Source organism: Nerophis ophidion, linkage group LG17 (assembly GCF_033978795.1).
Source record: "Nerophis ophidion isolate RoL-2023_Sa linkage group LG17, RoL_Noph_v1.0, whole genome shotgun sequence".
Lineage (NCBI taxonomy): Eukaryota > Metazoa > Chordata > Actinopteri > Syngnathiformes > Syngnathidae > Nerophis > Nerophis ophidion.
In genome coordinates this window covers 7,221,187-7,246,619 of record NC_084627.1, presented here as the reverse complement: position 1 = coordinate 7,246,619, position 25,433 = coordinate 7,221,187, and the positions used below count along the sequence as shown (strand labels likewise).

Below are 25,433 nucleotides of genomic sequence, written 5' to 3'. Positions count from 1 at the left end.
TCAAGTCAACATAAATATATATTTTATTCTTTTAGTATCAAGTCAACATAAATATATATTTTATTCTTTTAGTGCAGGAGTCAACACAAGCATTCATTTGAGCGGTGTGAGAGAAAAGTCAAGAAGTATGTTATGCGTTGGTGCATGTTACGTGCACTCTGGCTCCGCCTCCTTACAGCAATGGCCCCTGGGCCGGCGTTCCAGGCGGCGTCGCTCCTCCCGCCGGGCTGCTGGCCGCCAGCTGCTGGAGGGCGGCCAGCAGAGTCTTCTCCAGCTTGTGCTCCAGAGCGTCCAGGCGGAGGTCCATGTGCTCCTTCAGCCTGCGCTCCATCTCCTCCAGGCGGCACTCCATGGTCCTGCAGGGGGGGGGACACTCTTCACACTGGGACCCCAAACTAATATACAGATGGACCCCCCCAACCCATACACAGATGGACCCCCCCAACTCATACACAGATGGACCCCCAAACTCATACACAGATGGACCCCCAAACCCCCAACCCATACATAGATGGACCCCCAAACTAATATACAGATGGACCCCCAAACCCCCAACCCATACACAGATGGACCCCCCCAACTCATACACAGATGGACCCCCAAACTAATATACAGATGGACCCCCAAACCCCCAACCCATACACAGATGGACCCCCCCAACTCATACACAGATGGACCCCCAAACTCATACACAGATGGACCCCCAAACCCCCAACCCATACATAGATGGACCCCCCCAACTCATACACAGATGGACCCCCAAACCCCCAACCCATACATAGATGGACCCCCCCAACTCATACACAGATGGACCCCCAAACCCCCAACCCATACACAGATGGACCCCCCCAACTCATACACAGATGGACCCCCAAACTAATATACAGATGGACCCCCAAACCCCCAACCCATACACAGATGGACCCCCCCAACTCATACACAGATGGACCCCCAAACTCATACACCGATGGACCCCCAAACCCCCAACCCATACATAGATGGACCCCCAAACTCATACACAGATGGACCCCCAAACTCATACACAGATGGACCCCCCAACTCATACACAGATGGACCCCCCCAACTCATACATAGATGGAGTGAGGACCCCCAAATTGATATTATGAGAGTATTTATATCTGGGTGTAGACACCACTCTCACTCTCATACATGCCACCGAGCTTCTGACTCGTGTCATGTTTATCTGCGCTATGACTCGGGAAGGTTGTTTGGAGCGGGTCGTACAAGTAAATGCTGTGACGTGTGCACAATCCATGGTCATTAGATGGCAACAACGTTGTAGCAGACATGTCAAATGACTCCTAACTAACGAGTCCTAGTTTGAACACCTCTGCTCTAAATCAGTGAGGCCCGGCACAGATGAGGTGTGGACTCGTGGTCAGGATGGAGGACTACACAGATGAGGTGTGGACTTGTGGTCAGGATGGAGGACTACACAGATGAGGTGTGGACTTGTGGTCAGGATGGAGGACTACACAGATGAGGTGTGGACTCGTGGTCAGGATGGAGGACTACACAGATGAGGTGTGGTCAGAATGGAGGATTACACAGATGAGGTGTGGTCAGGATGGAGGACTACACAGATGAGGTGTGGTCAGGATGGAGGACTACACAGATGAGGTGTGGTCAGGATGGAGGACTACACAGATGAGGTGTGGTCAGGATGGAGGACCACACAGATGAGGTGTGGTCAGGATGGAGGACTACACAGATGAGGTGTGGTCAGGATGGAGGACTACACAGATGAGGTGTGGTCAGGATGGAGGACCACACAGATGAGGTGTGGTCAGGATGGAGGACTACACAGATGAGGTGTGGTCAGGATGGAGGACTACACAGATGAGGTGTGGTCAGGATGGAGGACTACACAGATGAGGTGTGGTCAGGATGGAGGACTACACAGATGAGGAGTGGTCAGGATGGAGGACTAAACAGATGAGGTGTGGACTCGTGGTCAGGATGGAGGACTACACAGATGAGGAGTGGTCAGGATGGAGGACTAAACAGATGAGGTGTGGACTCGTGGTCAGGATGGAGGACTACACAGATGAGGTGTGGTCAGGATGGAGGACTACACAGATGAGGTGTGGTCAGGATGGAGGACTACACAGATGAGGTGTGGTCAGGATGGAGGACTAAACAGATGAGGTGTGGTCAGGATGGAGGACTACACAGATGAGGTGTAGTCAGGATGGAGGACTACACAGATGAGGTGTGGTCAGGATGGAGGACTACACAGATGAGGTGTGGTCAGGATGGAGGACTACACAGATGAGGTGTGGTCAGGATGGAGGACCACACAGATGAGGTGTGGTCAGGATGGAGGACTACACAGATGAGGTGTGGTCAGGATGGAGGACTACACAGATGAGGTGTGGTCAGGATGGAGGACTACACAGATGAGGTGTGGTCAGGATGGAGGACTACACAGATGAGGTGTGGTCAGGATGGAGGACTACACAGATGAGGTGTGGTCAGGATGGAGGACTACACAGATGAGGTGTGGTCAGGATGGAGGACTACACAGATGAGGTGTGGTCAGGATGGAGGCCTACAACAATATTTCTTCTCTCTTTGACTCGGTCCAAGAAAAGTCCCATCAGAACTTCTGACACAGGGTTGGCAGCAGCTCGCTCCGTGAGAGAGGCGATGAGGCGGCGTCACAGTCCCTGGGGGACATGCTTCATGTTTTTCCTCGGGTCTCAAACACGAGGAACACTCAAAGCAGATGTTGGAGCTGACGGCCCGCCAGAACTTTCACCATCTCACTCAGAACACATTCTTCTGTGGTCCATCACGTGAAGCAGCAAACACACTCACATCTTTCCCACAACACCAACGTGGTCCTGGGCTTCCGTCTTTGTGGTACCGGGGTCGGACCTTGTGGTACCGGGGTCGGACCTTGTGGTACTGGGGTCGGACCTTGTGGTACCACTCGCCTGACACGCGCTTGTCTCGAGTGGCGTCACCCTAAGATGACCCTCACCAGGGACTGGGCCCGCATGACAGAGCTCCTTGTGGGACCAGAACCAGCGGTCAATGAGTTCTATTGTCTCCTTCCTCCTGACTAGTATTTTCTAGTACTATGTAGTACTGTAGTAGTATTACATCTTCCTGACTAGTATTTTCTAGTACTATGTAGTACTGTAGTAGTATTACATCTTCCTGTCTAGTATTTTCTAGTACTATGTAGTACTGTAGTAGTATTACTTCCTCCTGACTAGTATTATCTAGTACTATGTAGTACTGTAGTAGTATTACATCTTCCTGTCTAGTATTTTCTAGTACTATGTAGTACTGTAGTAGTATTACATCTTCCTGTCTAGTATTTTCTAGTACTATGTAGTACTGTAGTAGTATTACTTCCTCCTGACTAGTATTATCTAGTACTATGTAGTACTGTAGTAGTATTACTTCCTCCTGAGTAGTTTTAATTAGTACTATGTAGCACTGTAGTAGTATTACTTCCTCCTGACTAGTATTATCTAGTACTATGTAGCACTGTAGTAGTATTACTTCCTCCTGACTAGTATTATCTAGTACTATGTAGCACTGTAGTAGTATTACTTCCTCCTGACTAGTATTATCTAGTACTATGTAGTAGTGTAGTAGTATTACTTCCTCCTGACTAGTATTATCTAGTACTATGTAGTACTGTAGTAGTATTACTTCCTCCTGACTAGTATTATCTAGTACTATGTAGTAGTGTAGTAGTATTACTTCCTCCTGAGTAGTTTTAATTAGTACTATGTAGTACTGTAGTAGTATTACTTACTGACCATATAGTACTGTAGTGGGAGCAGAACCAGCAATCAATGAGTTCTATTGTCTCCTTCTTTCCAGTGCATTCCGTAACAGCGTCGCCATGGTAACCCCGCCATTGAAAACAAAAGACAAGAAAGAGGAGTGAAAGTTGTGGATTTACCGTGTGTGGTTCCTTGTCTCCTCGTCCAGCCTGAGCTGCGTCACCTGACCGCACACCCTCTGGAGCACGGGCAGGAGGTCGGGGGCGGGGCTCGGCACCTGACCGTGCTCCCGCCCCTTCAGGAAGTCTGACATCACCAGGGGGGCGGCGGGCTCGTCGCCCTCTGAGGACGTGGACACCACACAAAAGCGTTTTGAAAGCGTTCCAACATCACAGTTTGTCGTCGGCATCTCACCGACAACTTGGCGCTCTGGCCCGTCTGGGTGGGCGGAGTCCTCTGGCGGGGGTTTGCGTGGCGCCATCTGAAGGCGACACGTGACAAGACACGGTCGGGCGTGAGTGATGTTTTCCAACTAAATGTGGCTGAAGTGTTAGCGGTCAAACCTGGGGGGCGTGGCCTCCAACAGTCAGAGCAGACAAAAAGCCCCGCCCCATCAGGAGAGGCAGGAAGTCGTGGATGGCGCCCGTCTGCTCCTGCGTGGGACACGTTGTGTGCTTATGGCTGGCAACCAGCAGGGGGCAGACTCCCACCTACCTTGTGTTGGAGGCGCACCATGTCCATGAGGTTCTGGGCCCCCGCAGACAGGCCCGTGCCCATCTCCTCCACCAGACTCTGCACCCGCTGCATGTCGATGGCGTCCCCCGGTGGGCGGGGCTGCAGCGGCTGGAGCCCCACCACCACGCCGCAGAGCATCAGGCTGCCGCGACCCCCCAGGGAGAGGAGCTGGAACAGGAAATGAGGTCATAGCTAGATTTACTCCTTCTGAGATACTCTTCATTCATATGATCCATTTTCATTGATGACATCTTCTTCTTCTTCAATACTGCTGATTGACAGACGCTCGCCATTCCTCAATCAGCCACTTGCAATCCTACTTGGAGACAAACTTGGAGTCTTTTGGCAAAAGCAGGCGATCATGATTCAGTCATGAAGCGTTCACAATCGTTATAAAGACATGGCGACATATACATTTTAAAAAATGCATTCTAAATATGAAATCAAGTTAAATAAAAGTCGAGCCAATGGGAGAGCCATAAATCTTCATAAATAACCCTTGAAAAAGCACCAACCAAACTCCATTTACATTTGGTTATTTGAATATTAACAAGTATTAGTGATATTGTTATTATCATAAGTGTGATTGGAACATGAACAACTATTACTGATATTGTTATTATAAAGTGTGATTTATACATTAACCAGTATTAGTTGTATTGTTATACAGTATTTCCTTGAATTGCCGCCGGGTATATAGTATGTGCCTGCCTAGAATTTCCGCCGGGTCAAACTCGTCACGTCACGAGTGACACTTCACCTGTCATCATTTTCAAAATGGAGGAGGCTGATTTCAATCATTTGAAATCGCATAAAGGGAAGAAGATTAAGAGCTATTCAGTAGGATTTAAGGCCCAAGTTATTGAATATGCTAAAAAGAACAGTAAGCAGCTATGTTTTATTAATATACCGTAGCTGCGTGTGTCAAATATGAGTCATTAAATGACTCCCGCCTCCTGGTGGTAGAGGGCGCTAGTGATCCTTCTTGCGACTACTCAGCTGCAGAAGAAGTGACAACAAGCAGCAAGAGTGAGCAGCGATCCTTTATTTTTTCCTCTCGCTTGCACTTTTAAAACATGGAGGATTACATATCTAAAATAAAACAGTTTTCTAAACTGGACTTTCAATTGAAGCAGGAGGTAATAAAGGAAGATCTCCATCGAGACAGAGAGACTTTTAAAACTGAAGAAAGATAAGGAAGACTTCTATAAACAAGTTATCGCTGCTTTTGATCATAATGGAGCCGTGCATGGATGTCATTTATAAGTAAATGTAAGACCATAATAATGTTTTTTTTTATTAAATGAGTTTTTCATGATGGTATCCTTACATCACACTCAAATTTATAAGCGCAGGCCTAAATTTACCGCATGCCTTTGGTAAGTGCCGGAGTGAGAAGAGGTTTTAAAACAATTAGCGCCCTGGGGGCAATTCAAGGAAATACGGTATGTTTGTTGGATCTCATGAAGTCTGCAGTGAGTAATAATAAGTGAGGAAGAAAAATCATGATGCGTTTTTTAAAGACATGCACCTGGGGATAGGCCCCTCCCACCTCCAAAGACATGCACCTGGGGATAGGCCCCTCCCACCTCCAAAGACATGCACCTGGGGATAGGCCCCTCCCACTTCCAAAGACATGCACCTGGGGATAGGCCCCTCCCACCTCCAAAGACATGCACCTGGGGATAGGCCCCTCCCACCTCCAAAGACATGCACCTGGGGATAGGCCCCTCCCACTTCCAAAGACATGCACCTGGGGATAGGTTGATTGGCAGCACTAAATTGACCCTAATGTGTGAATGTTGTCTGTCTATCTGTTTTTGCCCTGCTATGAGATGGCGACTTGTCCAGGGTGTACCCCGCCTTCCGCCTGATTGTAGCTGAGCGCCCCCCGCGACCCCAAAAGGGAATAAGCGGTTGAAAATGGATGGATGGATGGATGTCAGATGGACTCACCTTGACGTCACATGACGATGACCCCTCCTCCAGGGTCAGCTGCTTCCTGTAGAAGGGCCCTCTGCCGCCACGATAGAAAATGTCGTCATGGTGTTTCTTAACATCATGTGACCCCGCAGTCGCGCCTCACCTGTCAGGATGCTGCACCTGGTCCCAGCGCTCTCCCCGAACCGTGCCGCCGTATTCTCCCGTCTGCAGGTACACCTCCATGGTCCGGGCCTCGCTGACGAGCAGCAGGCGGCTGATGGCGGCGGGGGAGGCGGGGCTACACGTCACAGTCAAGACGCAGGGGGAGTCCTCGTCCACGCGCTCCAACAGGACCGGGGCGCCCCTGAGAAGGCGGACAAGGTCTCAGCTTGGAGTGAAGCGCTTAGACCACAAGTTGCAGCATCATACCAACGTGTCACTGGGACCTCATCTTCATCTTCATCTTCACCCGTCCTGGTGACGTCAACAGCCAGCACCACGTCAGCCAGGCGCCGCCCCTCAGGCTGGCAGAGCCACGCCCCTTCGCTCTTCACGTCAACTTCCACCATGACGCCCTGAGATGACGTCACCATGAAGGACACTTGTAAATCAGCGACCAGAAGCTAATAAAGCACTCCATCACTACGGCAGGCATCTGTGGCTTCATCCTGGACAATATTCATGACAAATGTCTGCTTTCTCTTAAAGATGTGCTATGTGGATTTACACTGTATGAAAACATTTGAAAGGGAATTTTACCTTTGCAACCTTATTATACTATTAGCTAAGTTTCATATTCATAAACGTAAGTTCCTCAATACCCGACCTGTTTTTTGTGCCTTTAAAAAAGAACTAGAAGTCTATGTTAAAACGCTCTCTACTTCTAACAAGCAAGAAGCTGTGAAAACGATGATGCTGTGTTCCAAATTTTTATTATTTACTGAAATTGTGTGAGCCTATGGCTTTGTCCTTTGTTTGTTATATATATTATTGTATATAATTGGTACAAAGATTTAACTAACATGTGTGCGAGGATATTTCACATATAATTTATAATATAATATAATATATAATATATAATTGAAAAGTCTTTATGTTGTGTACAAAGTGTATTTATAATATGTTGTGCAAAGGAAATGTTATATTTTTTGGAAGCTCATCTTGTTGCAGAACTCTCCTGAAGGAATCAATAAAGTACTATCTATCTATGTATTTGACATTGTTTATAGGGTTAGGCGCAATAAGTGTTCAACTTCAGCCTAAACCCTTTCGCTCTCCAACATTCTCAATTTATTAATGTACAACTGTTTGTTTACGTAAAACTGTTTGTTTATTTTGTTGACTGACCGCAGAATAATCAACTAACTATAATTTATATCATACTTGCCAACCCTCACGGATTTTCCGGGAGACTCCCGAAATTCAGCGCCTCTCCCCAAAACCTCCCGGGACAAATTTTCTCCCAAAAATCTGCCGAAATATAGGCGGAGCTGGAGGCAACGCCCCCTCCAGCTCCATGCGGACCTGAGTGAGGGCAGCCTGTTTTCACGTCCGCTTTGCCACAATATCAACAGCGTGTCTGCCCAATGACGTTATAACTGTAGAATGATCGAGAGCGAGTTCTTGGTTTCTTATGTAGGTTTATTGTTAGGGAGTTTCATTAACGTCCTCCCAGCGCGGTAACAACACACAACAACAGCAGTCATGTTTTCGTCTACCGTAAAGCAGTTTGTCTGCCGTAAACAGCAATGTTGTGACGCTCTTAAACAGGACAATACTGCCATCTACTGTACATGCATACGTGACAATAACATCTACGGCTTTTAGAGAGTGCGGTGCACAACTGCGCACACAAGGAGACGAAGATGGAAGATTCCAGACTCTAGTGCATTTGATGAAAGCACTTTTGTGCGTGCCATACAGCACTGCATCATCAGAGAGGATATTCAGCACGGTTAGAAAAATAGTGACCGAGACTAGAACAAGGATGGACAATTCAACCCTTAACTCAACAATGAGTAGATGAGTGTTATGTGTTTGTATATATATATATATATATATATATATATATATATATATACTGAGCAATCCAGTAGATGTCCTGGGGGTCCTTGTGAGAAAGAGACGCTACCTTGTCGGCCCAAAACAGCGCACTTTGATACTGTTGCTGGTCGATGTACTGCCGCACTCGCTTGCGAAGTTGCTCCAGATTCATGTTGAAGTGTTATTTAGGGGCGGCATGGCGTAGTGGGTAGAGCGGCCGTGCTAGAAACCTGAGGGTTGCAGGTTCGCTTCCCGCCTACTGACATCAAAGTCGCTGCCGTTGTGTCCTTGGGCAGGACACTTCACCCTTTGCCCCCGGTGCCGCTCACACTGGTGAATGAATGATGAATAAATGATAGGTGGTGGGGCCGTAGGTGCAAACTCGCAGCCACGCTTCTGTCAGTCTACCCCGGGGCAGCTGTGGCTACTGATGTAGCTTACCACCACCAGGTGTGAATGAATGATGGGTTCCCACTTCTCTGTGAGCACTTTGAGTATCTAACAATAGAAAAGCGCGATATAAATCTAATCCATTATTATTATTATTATGTAAATAAATGAACACTGAAATTCGAGTATTATTATTGTATATATATCTGAAATACTTGAAATAATATATATATATACTTGACTTGGTGAATTCTAGCTATAAATATACTCCTCCCCTCTTAACCACGCCCCCCGCCCCATCTCCCGAAATCGGAAGTCTCAAGGTTGGCATGTATGTATGATATATATATATTTTGCATTCTATTTTAGTTACTTTGAATTTACAACCCCCTGGCGCTGTTTTGTACTAACTTTGATTATTATTTCTCAACTGTTTGTAAATGTTGCAATTCATAAATAAGGGTTTATATAATAATAAATAAATAAATATTGATTTAAAGAAAACAACCAGAAGGTAAAGATAACATCTTTGACAATATTTCCTGAATTAAAATCCTGTTTACAGTGTTTGTTATTAATGAGGTCTGACAGAGGCTAAAAGCAGTTTGTTGAGGTGATTAAAAAGATTGGACGGAACATTCCTACCAGATATCTCCCGCTAAAATTATCAATGACGCAGTTGTCTGTGTTCCCGTCTTGGAATGTCTTCTATCATCTTCGAACCTTCAACCCTGTCCATTCCAATGGGAAAAAGTACAGATTAAAAAAAATGTATTCAGGCGGACTCTGCTAACTCTGGATCCAAGTTGCTAAAGCTAAAAACACGCTTTGCTGCACTTCCGGTCTTTGGGTGACGTCATACAAGCGCAGCGGATATTTGGTTCGTTTTTGAGTTCATCGATATATGTATTTACTTACTATTTATTTATGTGTTAATGTAATATTTATTTACGTATTTACTTATTGCTTATTTATGTGTTGATGTAATAATTATTTACGTGTTGACTTATTACTCATTTATGTGTTAACCTATTTTTTTACGTGTTAACCTACCATTTATTTACATGTTGACTTAAAAATGACAAAAGTGTTAATTTACCATTTATTTACGTGTTATCTTATTATTTCTTGTCTGAAAAGAATAGTATTTACGAGGACACCGCTAACTGTGGATCGAACCTTTTTAAAATTATTATTATTTTATTTATTTTATTTTATAAACCTTTATTTATAAATTGCAACAGTTACAAATAATTGGGAAATAATAATAATAATAAAAATAAGTACAAACAGCTTAAAGCTACAAACACGCTTTGCTGAACTTCCGGTCTTCGGCTGACGTCATAAAAGTGCGCTTTACTTTCTTTCCAGCCGCGGCGGATATTTGGTACGTTTTTAAATTAATTGCTCTATGTATTTATATATTTACGTATGTTAATATTCTACCACCATGTTTGAAATGAAATAAGAACCAAGATAGACGCGTTTTAAAAAATGCAGTTTTGTTAAAATTGTATTCTCTTCATCGTTTGTGAAATTAAAGCCTAACTAACATGTAAATAATGATTGGAAATTTAGGGATCTTTACAAGACTGTGGCCTGAAGACCCTGAAAAGTAGGGGCCTAACAAGTCAGTGAGGTACTGAGGGGCCCCATCATGCAACTGAAGAGTAGGGGCCTAACAAGTCAGTGATGTACTGAGGGGCCCCATCATGCAACTGAAGACTAGGGGCCTAACAAGTCAGTGATGTACTGAGGGGCCCCACCATGCAACTGAAGAGTAGGGGCCTAACAAGTCAGTGATGTACTGAGGAACCCCACCATGCAACTGAAGACTAGGGGCCTAACAAGTCAGTGATGTACTGAGGGACCCCACCATGCAACTGAAGACTAGGGGCCTAACAAGTCAGTGATGTACTGAGGTGCCCCGCCATGCAACTGAAGAGTAGGGGCCTAACAAGTCAGTGATGTGCTGAGGGGCCCCACAATGCAACTGAAGAGTAGGGGCCTAACAAGTCAGTGATGTGCTGAGGGGTCCCACAATGCAACTGAAGAGTAGGGGCCTAACAAGTCAGTGATGTGCTGAGGGGCCCCACCATGCAACTGAAGAGTAGGGGCCTAACAAGTCAGTGATGTACTGAGTGAATGTAAGTGTAAGCCAATGAAGACTGGATCAGATGGGGGGTCATGGACTGGTCTGGTTGCACGGGTCCAAAGTCTGGCAGCATCTGAAGTCTTTTTAGTTGATTTGTTGAAAAGAGTGAAGAGAGAGCTGCAATAGTCAATACCAGAGGAAACGAACGTGTGAATGATTATTTCCAGATCCTATTTTTATCACTTGAGAAATATTTCTGAGGTGATAAAAACAGTTTTTGGTCGACCGTGACCCTCAAAAGACTTGGACCGATCCAACACAAGCCCAAGATTGTTACTACTTATCCCTCCAGTTTGGACATTTTGTCCTTTTGGTGAAGATGAGTTTTTTCTCTCTAGCAATAAATCAAATATGGGTGATACTCGTTACTGAGGTAATAAAACAGAAAACACCCCCTCTCGCTCAGAAAGAAATGCAGCTGCTACTTCAAAACAGATAAGGAGCTGGCCAAAATTGCAATAAAGTTATGCACTCCGCTTGTAGACCACACGTGAGTCGGGTTGCGGACCACGCCATGGACTTCGCCGAGTGCTACGACGACACGGTGTCCTGCCTGGCCAAGGCCACTCGCGGCGGCTGCAGGAGGATTCTACGGAAACTGATCCGTGAGGGGCACAGTGTGGACTGTCACGACAACCGAGGCTGGACGGCCCTGCACGAGGCGGCCGCTGCCAGCACTGTAGGCTGCCTGAAGGAGATTCTGTCGGCGGCCGCTCTGACAGGTACCAGAACACATGGAAGTGGTACAGAAACCTATTCAACGTACAAACCCTGTTTCCATATGAGTCGGGAAATGGCGTTAGATGTAAATATAAACAGAATACAATGATTTGCAAATCCTTTTCAAGCCATATTCAGTTGAATATGCTACAAAGACAACATATTTGATGTTCAAACTCATAAAAAAAATTTTTTTGTTGCAAATAATCATTAACTTTAGAATTTAATGCCAGCAACTTGTGACAAAGAAGTTGGGAAAGGTGGCAATAAATACTGATAAAGTTGAGGAGTGCTCATCAAACACTTATTTGGAACATCCCACAGGTGTGCAGGCTAATTGGGAACAGGTGGGTGCCATGATTGGCTATAAAAACAGCTTCCCAAAAAATGCTCAGTCTTTCACAATAAAGGATGGGGCGAGGTACACCCCTTTGTCCACAACTGTGTGAGCAAATAGTCAAACAGTTTAAGAACAACCTTTCTCAAAGTGACATTGCAAGAAATTTAGGGATTTCAACATCTACGCTCCATAATATCATCAAAAGGTTCAGAGAATCTGGAGAAATCACTCCACGTAAGCAGCATGGCCGGAAACCAACATTGAATGACTGTGACTTTTGATCCTTCAGACGGCACTGTATCAAAAACCGACATCAATCTCTAAAGGATATCACCACAAGGGCTCAGGAACACTTCAGAAAACCACTGTCACTAAATAAAGTTTGTCAGTACATCTCTAAGTGCAAAGGTAAAACTCTACTATGGAGAGCGAAAGCCATTTATCAACAACATCCAGAAACGCTGCCGGCTTCTCTGGGCCCGAGGTCATCCAACATGGACTGATGCAAAGTGGAAAAGTGTTCTGTGGTCTGACGAGTCCACATTTCAAATTGTTTTTGGAAATATTCAACATTGTGTCGTCCGGACCAAAGGGGAAGCGAACCATCTAGACTGTTATCGACGCAAAGTGGAAAAGCCAGCATCTGTGATGGTATGGGGGTGCATTAGTGCCCAAGGCATGGGTAACTTACACATCTGTGAAGGCACCATTAATGCTGAAAGGTACATACAGCTTTTGGAACAACATATGTTGTCATCCAAGCGCCGTCTTTTGCATGGACGCCCCTGCTTATTTCAGCAAGACAAGTGTTACAACAGCATGGCTTCTTAAAAAAGAGTGCGGGTACTTTCCTGGCCCGCCTGCAGTCCAGACCTGTCTCCCATGGAAAATGTGTGGTGCATCATGAAGCGTAAAATACGACATCGGAGATCCCGGACTGTTGAAGGACTGAAGCTCTACATAAAACAAAAATTGGAAAGAATTCCACTTTCAAAGCTTCAACAATTAGTTTCCTCAGTTCCCAAACGTTTATTGAGTGTTGTTAAAAGAAAAGGTGATGTAACACAGCGGTGAACATGCCCTTTCCCAACTACTTTGGCACATGTTGCAGCCATGAAATTCTAAGTTAATTATTATTTGCAAAAAAAAAAAAAAAAAGTTTATGAGTTTGAACATCAAATATGTTGTCTTTGTAGCATATTCAACTGAATATGGCTTGAAAAGGATTTGCAAATCATTGTATTCTGTTTATATTTACATCTAACACCATTTCCCAACTCATATGGAAACGGGGTTTGTACCCTGGCAACACCTTTTATGTTGTACATTACAAATATCAGATGTGTGTTCCATGTCTGCAGCCGGCCCTTCCTTCCAGGACTTCATCAACTCCGCCACTCACGAGGGGGAGTCCGCCTGCTATTTGGCGGCAAAGCGAGGCTGCCCGGCGATGGTCCGCATCCTCCTGAGAGCGGGCGCCAACATCAACCAGTCCACCAACGACCTGTCCAGTCCTCTGTACGCAGGTAAAGCAGCAGGTGTGTGTTAGCCGCTCGTGTCGGCTCACCATGGCTGTGGTCCTGCAGCGGTCAGCGGCAACCACCAAGATGTGGCGCGGCTGCTGGTGGACAAAGGGGCCGAGGTCAACGGCACCCACTCGTCTTTCTGCTGGACCTGCCTCCACCAGGCTGTTTTCAAGGTGAGTAGTCCTGGTCCTCACTGGAACTAGGTCACACAAACACATATAGAAATCAGGTTGGTGCTGGGAGACAACTTCATTGTTGTCTTTCTTCTTCCCAAATGTTCCAGTACCTTCTGTCTTGGGTTGTCCTGGTACCAACATTTATTTTGATACTTTTCTAGACTTTTCTAAATCAAGGGGAGTAATTTAGTCCTCAAATAAAATAGTAGACACGTTGTCTTTCAGTAGTAAGTAAACAAACAAAAACTCCTAATTAGTCTGCAGTAACATATTGTGTCATTTATACACCTATTATTTTATACACATTATGAGGGACAAACTGTACTAAATGATTATTCATCCACTTGTTCATTTACTGTTAATATCTGCTTATTTTCTCTTTTAACATGTTATATCTACGCTTCTGTTCAAATGTAATAATTACTTAATCTTCTCTTCTTTGATACTTGACATTAGTTTTGGATGATACCACACATTTGGGTATCGATCCAATACCAAGTAGTTGCAAGATCATACAATAAAATATAATACCTAATACACCAGTAATAATACGGTTAAAAATACTGATGTAAAGGGTAGGTGTCGTGCTGTTTTCTGTTGTGACATGTTCTATCTACACTTCTGTTCAAATGTAATAATCACTTATTCTTCTCTTCTTTGATACTTGACATTAGTTTTGGATGATACCACACATTTAGGTATCGATCCGATACCAAGTAGTTACAGGATCATACATTGGTCATATTCAAAGTCCTCATGTGTCCAGGGACATATTTACTGACTTTATAAACCTAATGTGAATTGAAAGAAAGGAACAATATTTTGTGATGATAAAAAATATCAATGTAATCATAGTAGTATCGACAAGATACGCTCTTGTACTTGGTATCATTACAGTAGATCCACCCATGGCATTTGTTTACATTGTGACGGCGGTGAGCTATTGTATCCTCTTACCGTGTGTAGTGAAGCATGTGTAGCTATTCTTCGTCCTCCAGTGATAATAATACATGTAAGAAACTTTATTTGTCGCCATGCAGGCCAGGATTAGTGATTTAGAAGTAGCTAAAACACTGTGGATGGACGTTAGCTGCATGTCTTAAAGCAGCTCTTCCTGAGGGTGTTTCAGTGTTAGAACTTCACCTTTATCTCGACTTTTCACACCAAAATGCGTCCATTCTTCCTTTTCTGTCTACACACTGTGTCTGCTTGTAAGTACTCTGTGTGTGTGCGCTGCCCAACATGCTCCTTTGCTTGTAAAACCAGCACTGTCATGCCTGTGGAAAAAAAATATGGCAAACTGGTACTTTTCCAACCGAGTGTAGTTGTGTTTTTGATTGATAATAACCGCGATACTATACTAGTACCGGTGTACCCGACAACCCGAGTTCGGTGTAACCCAGGTGATTAATTGGCTACCTTACTTTATCAAACGTTCTAGCAACAAGCGCCACTTCTCTCTCTTCACTATGTAATATTCACATGCGATATAAATATGCTCCACTCTTTTGTAGGGACATGATGGCGTGGTCCGCATGCTGGCACGCGTGGCACACCTGGAGGCCCGCGACGACAACGGACTCACACCTCTCTTCCTGGCAGCACAGCATGAACGGACGTCATGCCTGAAGGTCCTGGTGGAGGCCGGTAAGAACGTCCCCCTGCCAAGATCCAGCTCGTGCTGCTCAAAAATGTAGAACCTGATATACACTAGGTCCTAAATACCATGATACAAATACCCTATTTTCCAGACTACATAGCGCCGCAACCACAACAGCAACATTTTAGAAGAAAATATATGTTTCCGTATATGAGCCGCACCAGAATATAAGCCGCATGTACCGTATTTCCTTGAATTGCTGCCGGGTATATAGTATGCGCCTGCCTAGAATTACTGCCGGGTCAAACTTGTTTCGCCAAATAATTAGCATATGCCTACAATTTCCGCCGGGTCAAACTCGTCACGTCACGAGTGACACTTCACCTGTCATCATTTTCAAAATGGAGGAGGCTGATTTCAACAATTTGAAATCGCATAAAGGGAAGAAGATTAAGAGCTATTCAGTAGGATTTAAGGTCCAAGCTATTGAATATGCTAAAAAGAACAGTAAGCAGCTATGTTTTATTAATATACCGTAGCTGCGTGTGTCAAATATGAGTCATTAAATGACTCCCGCCTCCTGGTGGTAGAGGGCGCTAGTGATCCTTCTTGCGACTACTCGGCTGCAGAAGAAGTGACAACAAGCAGCAAGAGTGAGCAGCGATCGTTTATTTTTTCCTCTCGCTTGCACTTTTAACATGGAGGATTACATATCTAAAACTAAAACAGTTTTCTAAACTGGACTTTAATTTTGAAGCAGGAGGTGATAAAGGAAGATCTCCATCGAGACAGAGAGACTTTTAAAACTGAGGAAAGATAAGGAAGACTTCTATAAACAAGTTATCGATGCTTTTGATCAGAAGGAGCTGCGCATGGACTTCATTTATAAGTAAAGGTAAGACCATAATAACGTTATTTTTTATTAAATGTGATTTTCATGATGGTATCCTTACATCACACTCAAATTTATAAGCGCAGGCCTAAATTTACTGCATGCCTTTGGTAAGCGCCGAAGTGAGAAGAGGTTTTAAAATAATTAGCGCATGCTTGCCTTTACCGCATGCTTTTGGTAAACGCCGGAGTGAGAAGAAGTTTCAATTCAAGGAAATACGGAATATAGCTGGTGAAATGAGTTATTTACACAGAAATGTTTATTAATTGTTTGCAAACGGTGTCTAACAAGGCAGTAAAACGGCCGATCAAACAAAACGTCAGTCATGGTCATGGAGCCACTAGCTGCGCAAGCTAGCTCTCCAATCAGCTAAACAGACTCAATAACTCCACGCTGACATTTTGGTGAATTTACTGAGGAATTTGTGAAAGTGAAACAATACAAAAAGAATGCCATTGTAAGTGAATAATACTAACACATACACCTGGAAATCTGTTAGCATATTAGCTAATGACGGTAGCTTGATTACGTCGCGCTAGAAGGTACAAATATGCATGAAAACAAACCTACAGACATTACACATGGGACGCTTTAGTAGGTAAGAATTGTTTTAGTTATATTGTAAAACTTACAAACGTTGCTTGGAGTGATGAATGAAAAGCCATACAAGTAGAAACACAATTGATGGCGAGAAGACGGATCGGTAACTGTACTTTCGATTCAGTTCAGTCGAAACAGAAGGGCGATGTAGCACCTTCAGTGAGCACACTGGTCCAAAAGATGGCGCCATAGCACAAACATGAACACAACTATTCACTGGGTTTGCTCTGTTTTTTTCAAACCATTTGCATTATGGCCGTCAGCAAAGATAAGTCCATAAATCAGCTGCACCGATTTAAAAAGGGTTCAAAACCTTGAAGAAGTGGCTAATAGTCCGGAATTTACTGTAGTTTATTTTTTTTTAATTAAAATTATGTGTTTGAGGAGTTTCTTATTTTACACGAAAATATATCAGATTAGCTTTATAGTCATCACACAAAATAAAATACAACAATATTAATTTTCACTACAAGTATCCAAGAGCAGACATACAATATAGAGTTGCTGAGGTATAAACAAAGAAAACACCTCTCGCTCAGAAAGAAATGCAGCTGCTACTTCAAAACAGATAAGGACCTGGCCAAAACAGCTCAGTGTGTCATGTCTGTTGATCATGTTTTTGTTTGGCCATGTGCTGTTTTGTTTTTTGAACACTTAAATATGTGAGGACTTTGAATTAGACAAATGTATGATCCTATAACTACGTGGTATCGGATCCATACCTAAATGTGTGGTATCATCCAAAACTAATGTCAAGTATCAAAGAAGAGAAGAATAACAATTATTACATTTTAACAGAAGTGTAGATAGAACATGTTAAAACAGAAAATAAGAAGATATTAACAGTAAATGAACAAGTAGATGAATAATCCCTTTTTACAGTTTGTCCCTCAAAATAATAGGTGTATAAATAACACAATATATTACTGAATACGTCAGCAGACTAATTAGGAGTCTTTTTTGTTTACTTACTACTAAAAGACAAGTTGTCTAGTATGTTCAACATTTCATTGAAGGACTAAATGACAATAATAAACATATGTTTCATGTACACTAACATTTTTTGTTACAATAATGACATTTTTTGTGGTCCCCTTTATTTAGAAAAGTATGGAAATACAGTTTGTTACCGGTACTAAAATGTTGATATCGGGACAACACTATTGAAAATAAAGATTTTTTTTTTGAGAAAGTGAAGTTGGAGTGTGATTGAAAGGGTCCACCACCTGTCCTGGCTCAGGTGTAACACCTGGGCCATCTTGGAGAGGTCGACACACACAATGAGTCGGTGCTGTTTGATGCCTGACCAAGCAAAACCATGTTGTGATGTGAAGGTGCCAACGTGAACGCGCAGGCGGCTGACATGGCCACGCCGCTGCTGATCGCCTGCCAGGAGGGTCACGCCGCCTGCGTAAACGTCCTGTTGGAGCACGGCGCCGACCCCAACATGACCTGCAGTAAGGATTGGCCCCAACTTCCCATCCACGCCGCCGCCGAGTTCGGCCATTGCAAGTACTGACGGACTCAAGTTAAAATGCTATTTGTCACCGTGGTAACCTTGTGTTGGCGTGCACAGCATCGTCAGAAGGCTGGTGCCCGTCACGGACCGCAGGTGTGATAGAGGCGAGGGCATGGTGAGTCCGGTCTACTCGGCGGTCCAGGGGAAACACCTGGAGGTCTTAAAGCTGCTTCTGAATGAAGGCTTCAGCCCCGATGGACAAGACTGTGACGACCTCCTGGGCTACCGCTCGCCTTTCGCCGCCGCCGTACACGAGGCGCACCTCACTGATCACAATCCTCCAAGTACTTTTCCCACCCAATTGATTGGCGTGCTGCTGGAGGCGGGCGCCCGTTTGAAGGAGGATGATTGGACGGACATCATACGTTTTGACAAGCCCCCCCTGCTGGAGGAGGTGTTGTCCGTCATGTGGATCACGCCTCCAGAAAGGAAGGACTCAGCAGCGGCGTGGCGTGCGGGCAAGAGGGTGATGACACGGCAGGAGCTGAGGGACATGCTGCGTGCGGCGCTGGGTGACGTTCTGTATGCCAACTATTGGCTGCCTCGTGTTCTGCAGGCGGGACTCGAACCAACGTTGCTGCTGCAGCCCAACTTGTATGTCCGTCTCCTTTGTCCCGCGTTTTTTTTGCTGCTTCACCTCTTTTCTGCCTTGCAGGCTGGGGGCGGCACCCAGTGACGCGGTGAACTACCTCCTGCACTTTGTCAACTGGTCCACTTTGTCGTGCGCTGGCAAGGTCATTCTGGGTCGGAGACGGGCAGAGGAGACGTGGCAAGCAGACCCCCACTTTGGTGAGATGATATTTTACTAAGCGATTGTAAAGTGTTCCAAACAAAATCTCCTCTCCTCCTCCATCCAGACTCCGTCCCCAGTCTCGCCCACCTGTGCCGCCTGGAGGTCCGACAAGAGTTGGGAGCAGACGTGGTCATGAGGACTGACTGTGTCCAGCAGCTGCCCGTGCCATCCCGCCTGCAGGACTTTTTCCGCTTCAGGGACATTCCCAAGCCTTCTGACTAAATGTTCCTTGGCTGGTGATGATCATCAGCAGGTCAAATCAGACTTTATTTCTGCTATGAAAGTTCAAATAAAAGTTGTTTTGGTGGCACACATTTTTCATCTTTATTTGGAGCAGAGGAATTTTGCCAATAGGCATCCATCCATCCATCTTCTTCTGCTTATCCAAGGTCGGGTCGCGGGGGCAGCAGCCTAAGCAGAGAAGCCCAGACTTCCCTCTCCCCAGCCACTTGGTCCAGCTTCCCACGGGGGATCCCGAGGCATTCCCAGGCCAGCCGGGAGACATAGTCTTCCCAACATGTCCTGGGTCTTCCCCGTGGCCTCCTACCGGTTGGACGTGCCCTAAACACCTCTCTAGGGAGGCGTACGGGTGGCATCCTGACCAGATGCCCGAACCACCTCATCTGGCTCCTCTCCATGTGGAGGAGCAGCGGCTTTACTTTGAGTTCCTCCCGGATGGCAGAGCTTCTCACCCTATCTCTAAGGGAGAGACCCAAACTCATTTGGGCCGCTTGTACCCGTGATCTTGTCCTTTCGGTCATAACCCAAAGCTCATGACCATAGGTGGGAATGTAGATGGACCGGTAAATTGAGTGCTTTGCCTTCCAGCTCAGCTCCTTCTTCACCACAACGGATCGATACATCGTCCGCATTACTGAAGACGCCGCACCGATCCACCTTTCCATCTTACCATCCACTCTTCCCTCACTCGTGAGCAAGACTCCGAGGTACTTGAACTCCTCCATTTGGGGTAGGTTCTCCTCCCCAACTTGAAGATGGCACTCCACCCTTTCCCGGGCGAGAACCATGAACTTTGACTTGGAGGTGCTGATTTTCAAGCTAGCAAGCTACGGAGTTTGATGCCAATGTATTTCTCCCCCGCCCTCGACCGCTCCCTCTCCTCGCTCGCCTACACACTCACTGACGTCACTGCTTGTGTTGCCACTTAAAGGGCCACACGCACATATGCTACTCATAACAAAGTGTTTAAAAACGAATATGCAAGTTGGACAAATGAGATGCCAAATACAACCACTTTCTTGTGGTATTGGACAGAAAGGAGGACTTTTTTTCTCCTCCATTTGAAAATCCGGACGTTATCATCACCACTGTCTGATTCAAATCAATGCAAGTCATCAGAATCAGGTAATACACCAACTTACATTCTTGTCTTCATGAAAGAAAGGAATCTATATGTGTTAAACATGCTTGTATTATCATTAAACACCATTAACTCATAGCTCGGTTGGTAGAGTGGCCGTGCCAGCAACTTGAGGGTTGCAGGTTCGATTCCCGCTTCCGCCATCCTAGTCACTGCTGTTGTGTCCTTGGGCAAGACACTTTACCCACCTGCTCCCAGTGCCACCCACACTGGTTTAAATGTAACGTAGATATTGGGTTTCACTATGTAAAGCGCTTTGAGTCACTAGAGAAAAGCACTATATAAATATAATTCACTTCACTTCACTTAACTTGTTCACAAAAATGTCTCTTTCATAAATAAATAAATATAAATTAAAAATATGAATGAGGTAGATCTCCTCGACTTGGTCAATTGAAAAGTAGCTCGCCTGCAGAAAAAGTGTGAGCACCCCTCGTTTACAACATGTCTCTACTCTCTCCATACGCGGCTGGAGGGGGTAAGAGTACATTGTGACGTCACACATCAAAGAATGGCTAAATGGCACCATCTTGTGGAATATTTACAATGGGAACACAAAACAAATGTGATTATTATCAATATGTCAAAGTAATTCTCACCAATAGTGTTTGTGGTGGTGTAATGTAATAATTTTGATTTATTGACCTAACATTTTCGTCGTATTACTGCCATAGGTGATTGTTTACATAATGATATACGCACACACATATAGAGAGAGATAAGAACCAGCCTGATTTTTGAACGGCATTTTTTTAAAGAAACGACTCCTTAGGATCGGGCTCCCTTCAAAGAGCCATAAATATAATAATATAATAACACAATAGCCATCTATATTGATAGAAGAATGATGGCGTTGTGTTGACGTACTTCTTGGCCGTGAGGGCTAAACAAACACTTGCTTCAATCCGATTGGTCCAACACGTTGTCACTCATGCTGAAGGCGGCTCTGATTGGTCGACGTCACATTTTTCTGGGGGCGTGCACTATGCACAGCAGGAAGTGCAGACGAGCGAATTGAGGATTGTGCAGAAATTGGTAATGTTAGACGAATGAAAGCATAAACTTGAGCGGAAGTCATGTCCTTGTCGGTTCATCATCCGTAAGTACGTCAAGGGTGTTTATTTTCCCTCAGTGTATGTTCGTTTTATCACACGTTCAAGGTGTTCACCTCTCTGTTATATTGCTAGCTTCTTGTGTTAGCGGACAGATGCTAAATGAAACATTTCCTGGCGGACAGTATTTAGTGTAACATCTCGTTCTCGCCTACTTTCAAGGATATAAGTCAATCCTGGCGGACAGTATTTAGTGTAACATCTCATTCTCGCCTACTTTCAAGGATATAAGTCAATCCTGGCGGACAGTATTTAGTGTAACATCTCATTCTCGCCTACTTTCAAGGATATAAGTCAATCCTGGAGGACAGTATTTAGTGTAACACCTCATTCTCGCTTACTTTCAAGGATATAAGTCAATCCTGGCGGACAGTATTTAGTGTAACACCTCATTCTCGCCTACTTTCAAGGATATAACTCAAACCTAGCGGACAGTATTTAGTGTAACACGTTATTCTCGCCTACTTTCAAGGATATAAGTCAATCTTGGCGGACAGTATTTAGTGTAACACCTCATTCTCGCTTACTTTCAAGGATATAAGTCAATCCTGGTGGACAGTATTTAGTGTAACACGTCATTCTCGCCTACTTTCAAGGATATAAGTCAATCCTGGCGGACAGTATTTAGTGTAACACCTCATTCTCGCCTACTTTCAAGGATATAAGTCAATCCTGGCAGACAGTATTTAGTGTAACACCTCATTCTTGCCTACTTTCAAGGATATAAGTCAATCCTGGCGGACAGTATTTAGTGTAACACCTCATTCTCGCCTACTTTCAAGGATATAAGTCAACCCTGGCAGACAGTATTCAGTGTAACACATTATTCTCGCCTACTTTCAAGGATATAAGTCAATCTTGGCGGACAGTATTTAGTGTAACACCTCATTCTCGCCTACCTTCAAGGATATAAGTCAATCTTGGCGGACAGTATTTAGTGTAACACCTCATTCTCGCCTACTTTCAGGGATATAAGTCAACCCTGGCAGACAGTATTTAGTGTAACACCTCATTCTCGCCTACTTTCAAGGATATAAATCAATCCTGGCGGACAGTATTTAGTGCAACACCTCATTCTCGCCTACTTTCAAGGATATAAGTCAAACCTGGCGGACAGTATTTAGTGCAACACCTCATTCTCGCCTACTTTCAAGGATATAAGTCAAACCTGGCGTACAGTGTTTAGTGTAACACTTCATTCTCGCCTACTTTCAAGGATATAAGTCAACCCTGGCGGACAGTATTTAGTATAACACCTCATTCTCGCCTACTTTCAAGGATATAAGTCAAACCTGGCGGACAGTATTTAGTGCAACACCTCATTCTCGCCTACTTTCAAGGATATAAGTCAAACCTGGCGGACAGTGTTTAGTGTAACACGTCATTCTCGCCTACTTTCAAGGATATAAGTCAACCCTGGCAGACAGTATTCAGTGTAACACATTATTCTCGCCTACTTTCAAGGATATAAGTCAATCTTGGCGGACAGTATTTAGTGTAACACCTCATTCTCGCCTACTTTCAAGGATATAAGTCAATCCTGGCGGACAGTATTTAGTGTAACACCTCATTCTCGCCTACTTTCAAGGATATAAGTCAATCCTGGCAGACAGTATTTAGTGTAACACCTCATTCTTGCCTACTTTCAAGGATATAAGTCAATCCTGGTGGACAGTATTTACTGTAACACCTCATTCTCGCCTACTTTCAAGGATATAAGTCAATCCTGGCGGACAGTATTTAGTGTAACACCTCATTCTCGCCTACTTTCAAGGATATAAGTCAATCCTGGCGGACAGTATTTAGTGTAACACCTCATTCTCACCTACTTTCAAGGATATAAGTCAATCCTGGCGGACAGTATTTAGTGTAACACTTCATTCTCGCCTACTTTCAAGGATATAAGTCAATCCTGGCGGACAGTATTTAGTGTAACACGTCATTCTCGCCTACTTTCAAGGATATAAGTCAATCCTGGCGGACAGTATTTAGTGTAACATCTCATTCTCGCCTACTTTCAAGGATATAAGTCAATCCTGGCGGACAGTATTTAGTGTAACACCTCATTCTCGCCTACTTTCAAGGATATAACTCAAACCTAGCGGACAGTATTTAGTGTAACACGTTATTCTCGCCTACTTTCAAGGATATAAGTCAATCTTGGCGGACAGTATTTAGTGTAACACCTCATTCTCGCTTACTTTCAAGGATATAAGTCAATCCTGGTGGACAGTATTTAGTGTAACACGTCATTCTCGCCTACTTTCAAGGATATAAGTCAATCCTGGCGGACAGTATTTAGTGTAACACCTCATTCTCGCCTACTTTCAAGGATATAAGTCAATCCTGGCAGACAGTATTTAGTGTAACACCTCATTCTTGCCTACTTTCAAGGATATAAGTCAATCCTGGCGGACAGTATTTAGTGTAACACCTCATTCTCGCCTACTTTCAAGGATATAAGTCAACCCTGGCAGACAGTATTCAGTGTAACACATTATTCTCGCCTACTTTCAAGGATATAAGTCAATCTTGGCGGACAGTATTTAGTGTAACACCTCATTCTCGCCTACCTTCAAGGATATAAGTCAATCTTGGCGGACAGTATTTAGTGTAACACCTCATTCTCGCCTACTTTCAGGGATATAAGTCAACCCTGGCAGACAGTATTTAGTGTAACACCTCATTCTCGCCTACTTTCAAGGATATAAATCAATCCTGGCGGACAGTATTTAGTGCAACACCTCATTCTCGCCTACTTTCAAGGATATAAGTCAAACCTGGCGGACAGTATTTAGTGCAACACCTCATTCTCGCCTACTTTCAAGGATATAAGTCAAACCTGGCGTACAGTGTTTAGTGTAACACTTCATTCTCGCCTACTTTCAAGGATATAAGTCAACCCTGGCGGACAGTATTTAGTATAACACCTCATTCTCGCCTACTTTCAAGGATATAAGTCAAACCTGGCGGACAGTATTTAGTGCAACACCTCATTCTCGCCTACTTTCAAGGATATAAGTCAAACCTGGCGGACAGTGTTTAGTGTAACACGTCATTCTCGCCTACTTTCAAGGATATAAGTCAACCCTGGCAGACAGTATTCAGTGTAACACATTATTCTCGCCTACTTTCAAGGATATAAGTCAATCTTGGCGGACAGTATTTAGTGTAACACCTCATTCTCGCCTACTTTCAAGGATATAAGTCAATCCTGGCGGACAGTATTTAGTGTAACACCTCATTCTCGCCTACTTTCAAGGATATAAGTCAATCCTGGCAGACAGTATTTAGTGTAACACCTCATTCTTGCCTACTTTCAAGGATATAAGTCAATCCTGGTGGACAGTATTTACTGTAACACCTCATTCTCGCCTACTTTCAAGGATATAAGTCAATCCTGGCGGACAGTATTTAGTGTAACACCTCATTCTCGCCTACTTTCAAGGATATAAGTCAATCCTGGCGGACAGTATTTAGTGTAACACCTCATTCTCACCTACTTTCAAGGATATAAGTCAATCCTGGCGGACAGTATTTAGTGTAACACTTCATTCTCGCCTACTTTCAAGGATATAAGTCAATCCTGGCGGACAGTATTTAGTGTAACACGTCATTCTCGCCTACTTTCAAGGATATAAGTCAATCCTGGCGGACAGTATTTAGTGTAACATCTCATTCTCGCCTACTTTCAAGGATATAAGTCAATCCTGGCGGACAGTATTTAGTGTAACACCTCATTCTCGCCTACTTTCAAGGAT

At 44.3% G+C, this 25,433-nt stretch overlaps 3 protein-coding genes across 5 annotated transcripts in view; 2 read left to right on the top strand and 1 right to left on the bottom strand.

Moving 5' to 3' along the window:
- Positions 1–5: 5 nt before the first annotated feature.
- lg17h10orf88 (linkage group 17 C10orf88 homolog) lies at positions 6–9,720 on the bottom strand. The gene is made up of 9 exons (XM_061875997.1): positions 9,504–9,720; positions 6,855–7,000; positions 6,589–6,789; positions 6,459–6,519; positions 4,482–4,670; positions 4,331–4,420; positions 4,182–4,248; positions 3,947–4,109; positions 6–356 (listed from the first exon to the last, which is right to left on the bottom strand). Exons 2-9 carry the CDS (start codon positions 6,992–6,994, stop codon positions 173–175), a joined length of 1,095 nt encoding a protein of 364 aa, XP_061731981.1. The 5' UTR covers positions 6,995–7,000; positions 9,504–9,720; the 3' UTR covers positions 6–172.
- asb3 (ankyrin repeat and SOCS box containing 3) lies at positions 9,131–19,489 on the top strand. 2 transcript variants are annotated; one of them, XM_061875994.1, is made up of 9 exons: positions 9,131–9,189; positions 11,497–11,735; positions 13,435–13,599; positions 13,660–13,772; positions 15,290–15,422; positions 18,202–18,379; positions 18,444–18,980; positions 19,042–19,175; positions 19,244–19,489. In XM_061875994.1, exons 2-9 carry the CDS (start codon positions 11,528–11,530, stop codon positions 19,399–19,401), a joined length of 1,626 nt encoding a protein of 541 aa, XP_061731978.1. In that variant the 5' UTR covers positions 9,131–9,189; positions 11,497–11,527; the 3' UTR covers positions 19,402–19,489. The 2 variants fall into 2 exon arrangements, with proteins under 2 accessions (XP_061731978.1, XP_061731977.1); XM_061875993.1 differs by lacking the exon at positions 9,131–9,189 and adding an exon at positions 10,097–10,245.
- Positions 19,490–21,519: 2,030 nt separating this feature from the next.
- The window catches only part of abca5 (ATP-binding cassette, sub-family A (ABC1), member 5), a 52,534-nt gene continuing 48,620 nt past the window's right edge, over positions 21,520–25,433 (top strand). Inside the window, exon 1 of one of the 2 annotated variants that reach the window (XM_061875992.1) lies at positions 21,520–21,659. The gene's annotated coding sequence lies outside the window, so the exon portion shown is untranslated. Of the gene's footprint in view, positions 21,664–25,433 lie in introns of both variants that reach the window. The other variant, XM_061875991.1, reaches the window with a different exon arrangement.

Excerpts from the sequence above, each read along its gene's own strand:
- lg17h10orf88 (XM_061875997.1), bottom strand. The coding sequence starts at position 6,994 with ATGGTGGAAGTTGACGTGAAGAGCGAAGGGGCGTGGCTCTGCCAGCCT. Across the intron at positions 4,421-4,481 it reads TGGTGCGCCTCCAACACAAG|GAGCAGACGGGCGCCATCCA; the intron begins GTAGGTGGGAGT and ends TGTCCCACGCAG. Across the intron at positions 357-3,946 it reads GAGACAAGGAACCACACACG|GACCATGGAGTGCCGCCTGG; the intron begins GTAAATCCACAA and ends CCCCCCCTGCAG.
- asb3 (XM_061875994.1), top strand. The coding sequence starts at position 11,528 with ATGGACTTCGCCGAGTGCTACGACGACACGGTGTCCTGCCTGGCCAAG. Across the intron at positions 11,736-13,434 it reads GTCGGCGGCCGCTCTGACAG|CCGGCCCTTCCTTCCAGGAC; the intron begins GTACCAGAACAC and ends CCATGTCTGCAG. Across the intron at positions 18,380-18,443 it reads GCCGAGTTCGGCCATTGCAA|CATCGTCAGAAGGCTGGTGC; the intron begins GTACTGACGGAC and ends TGGCGTGCACAG.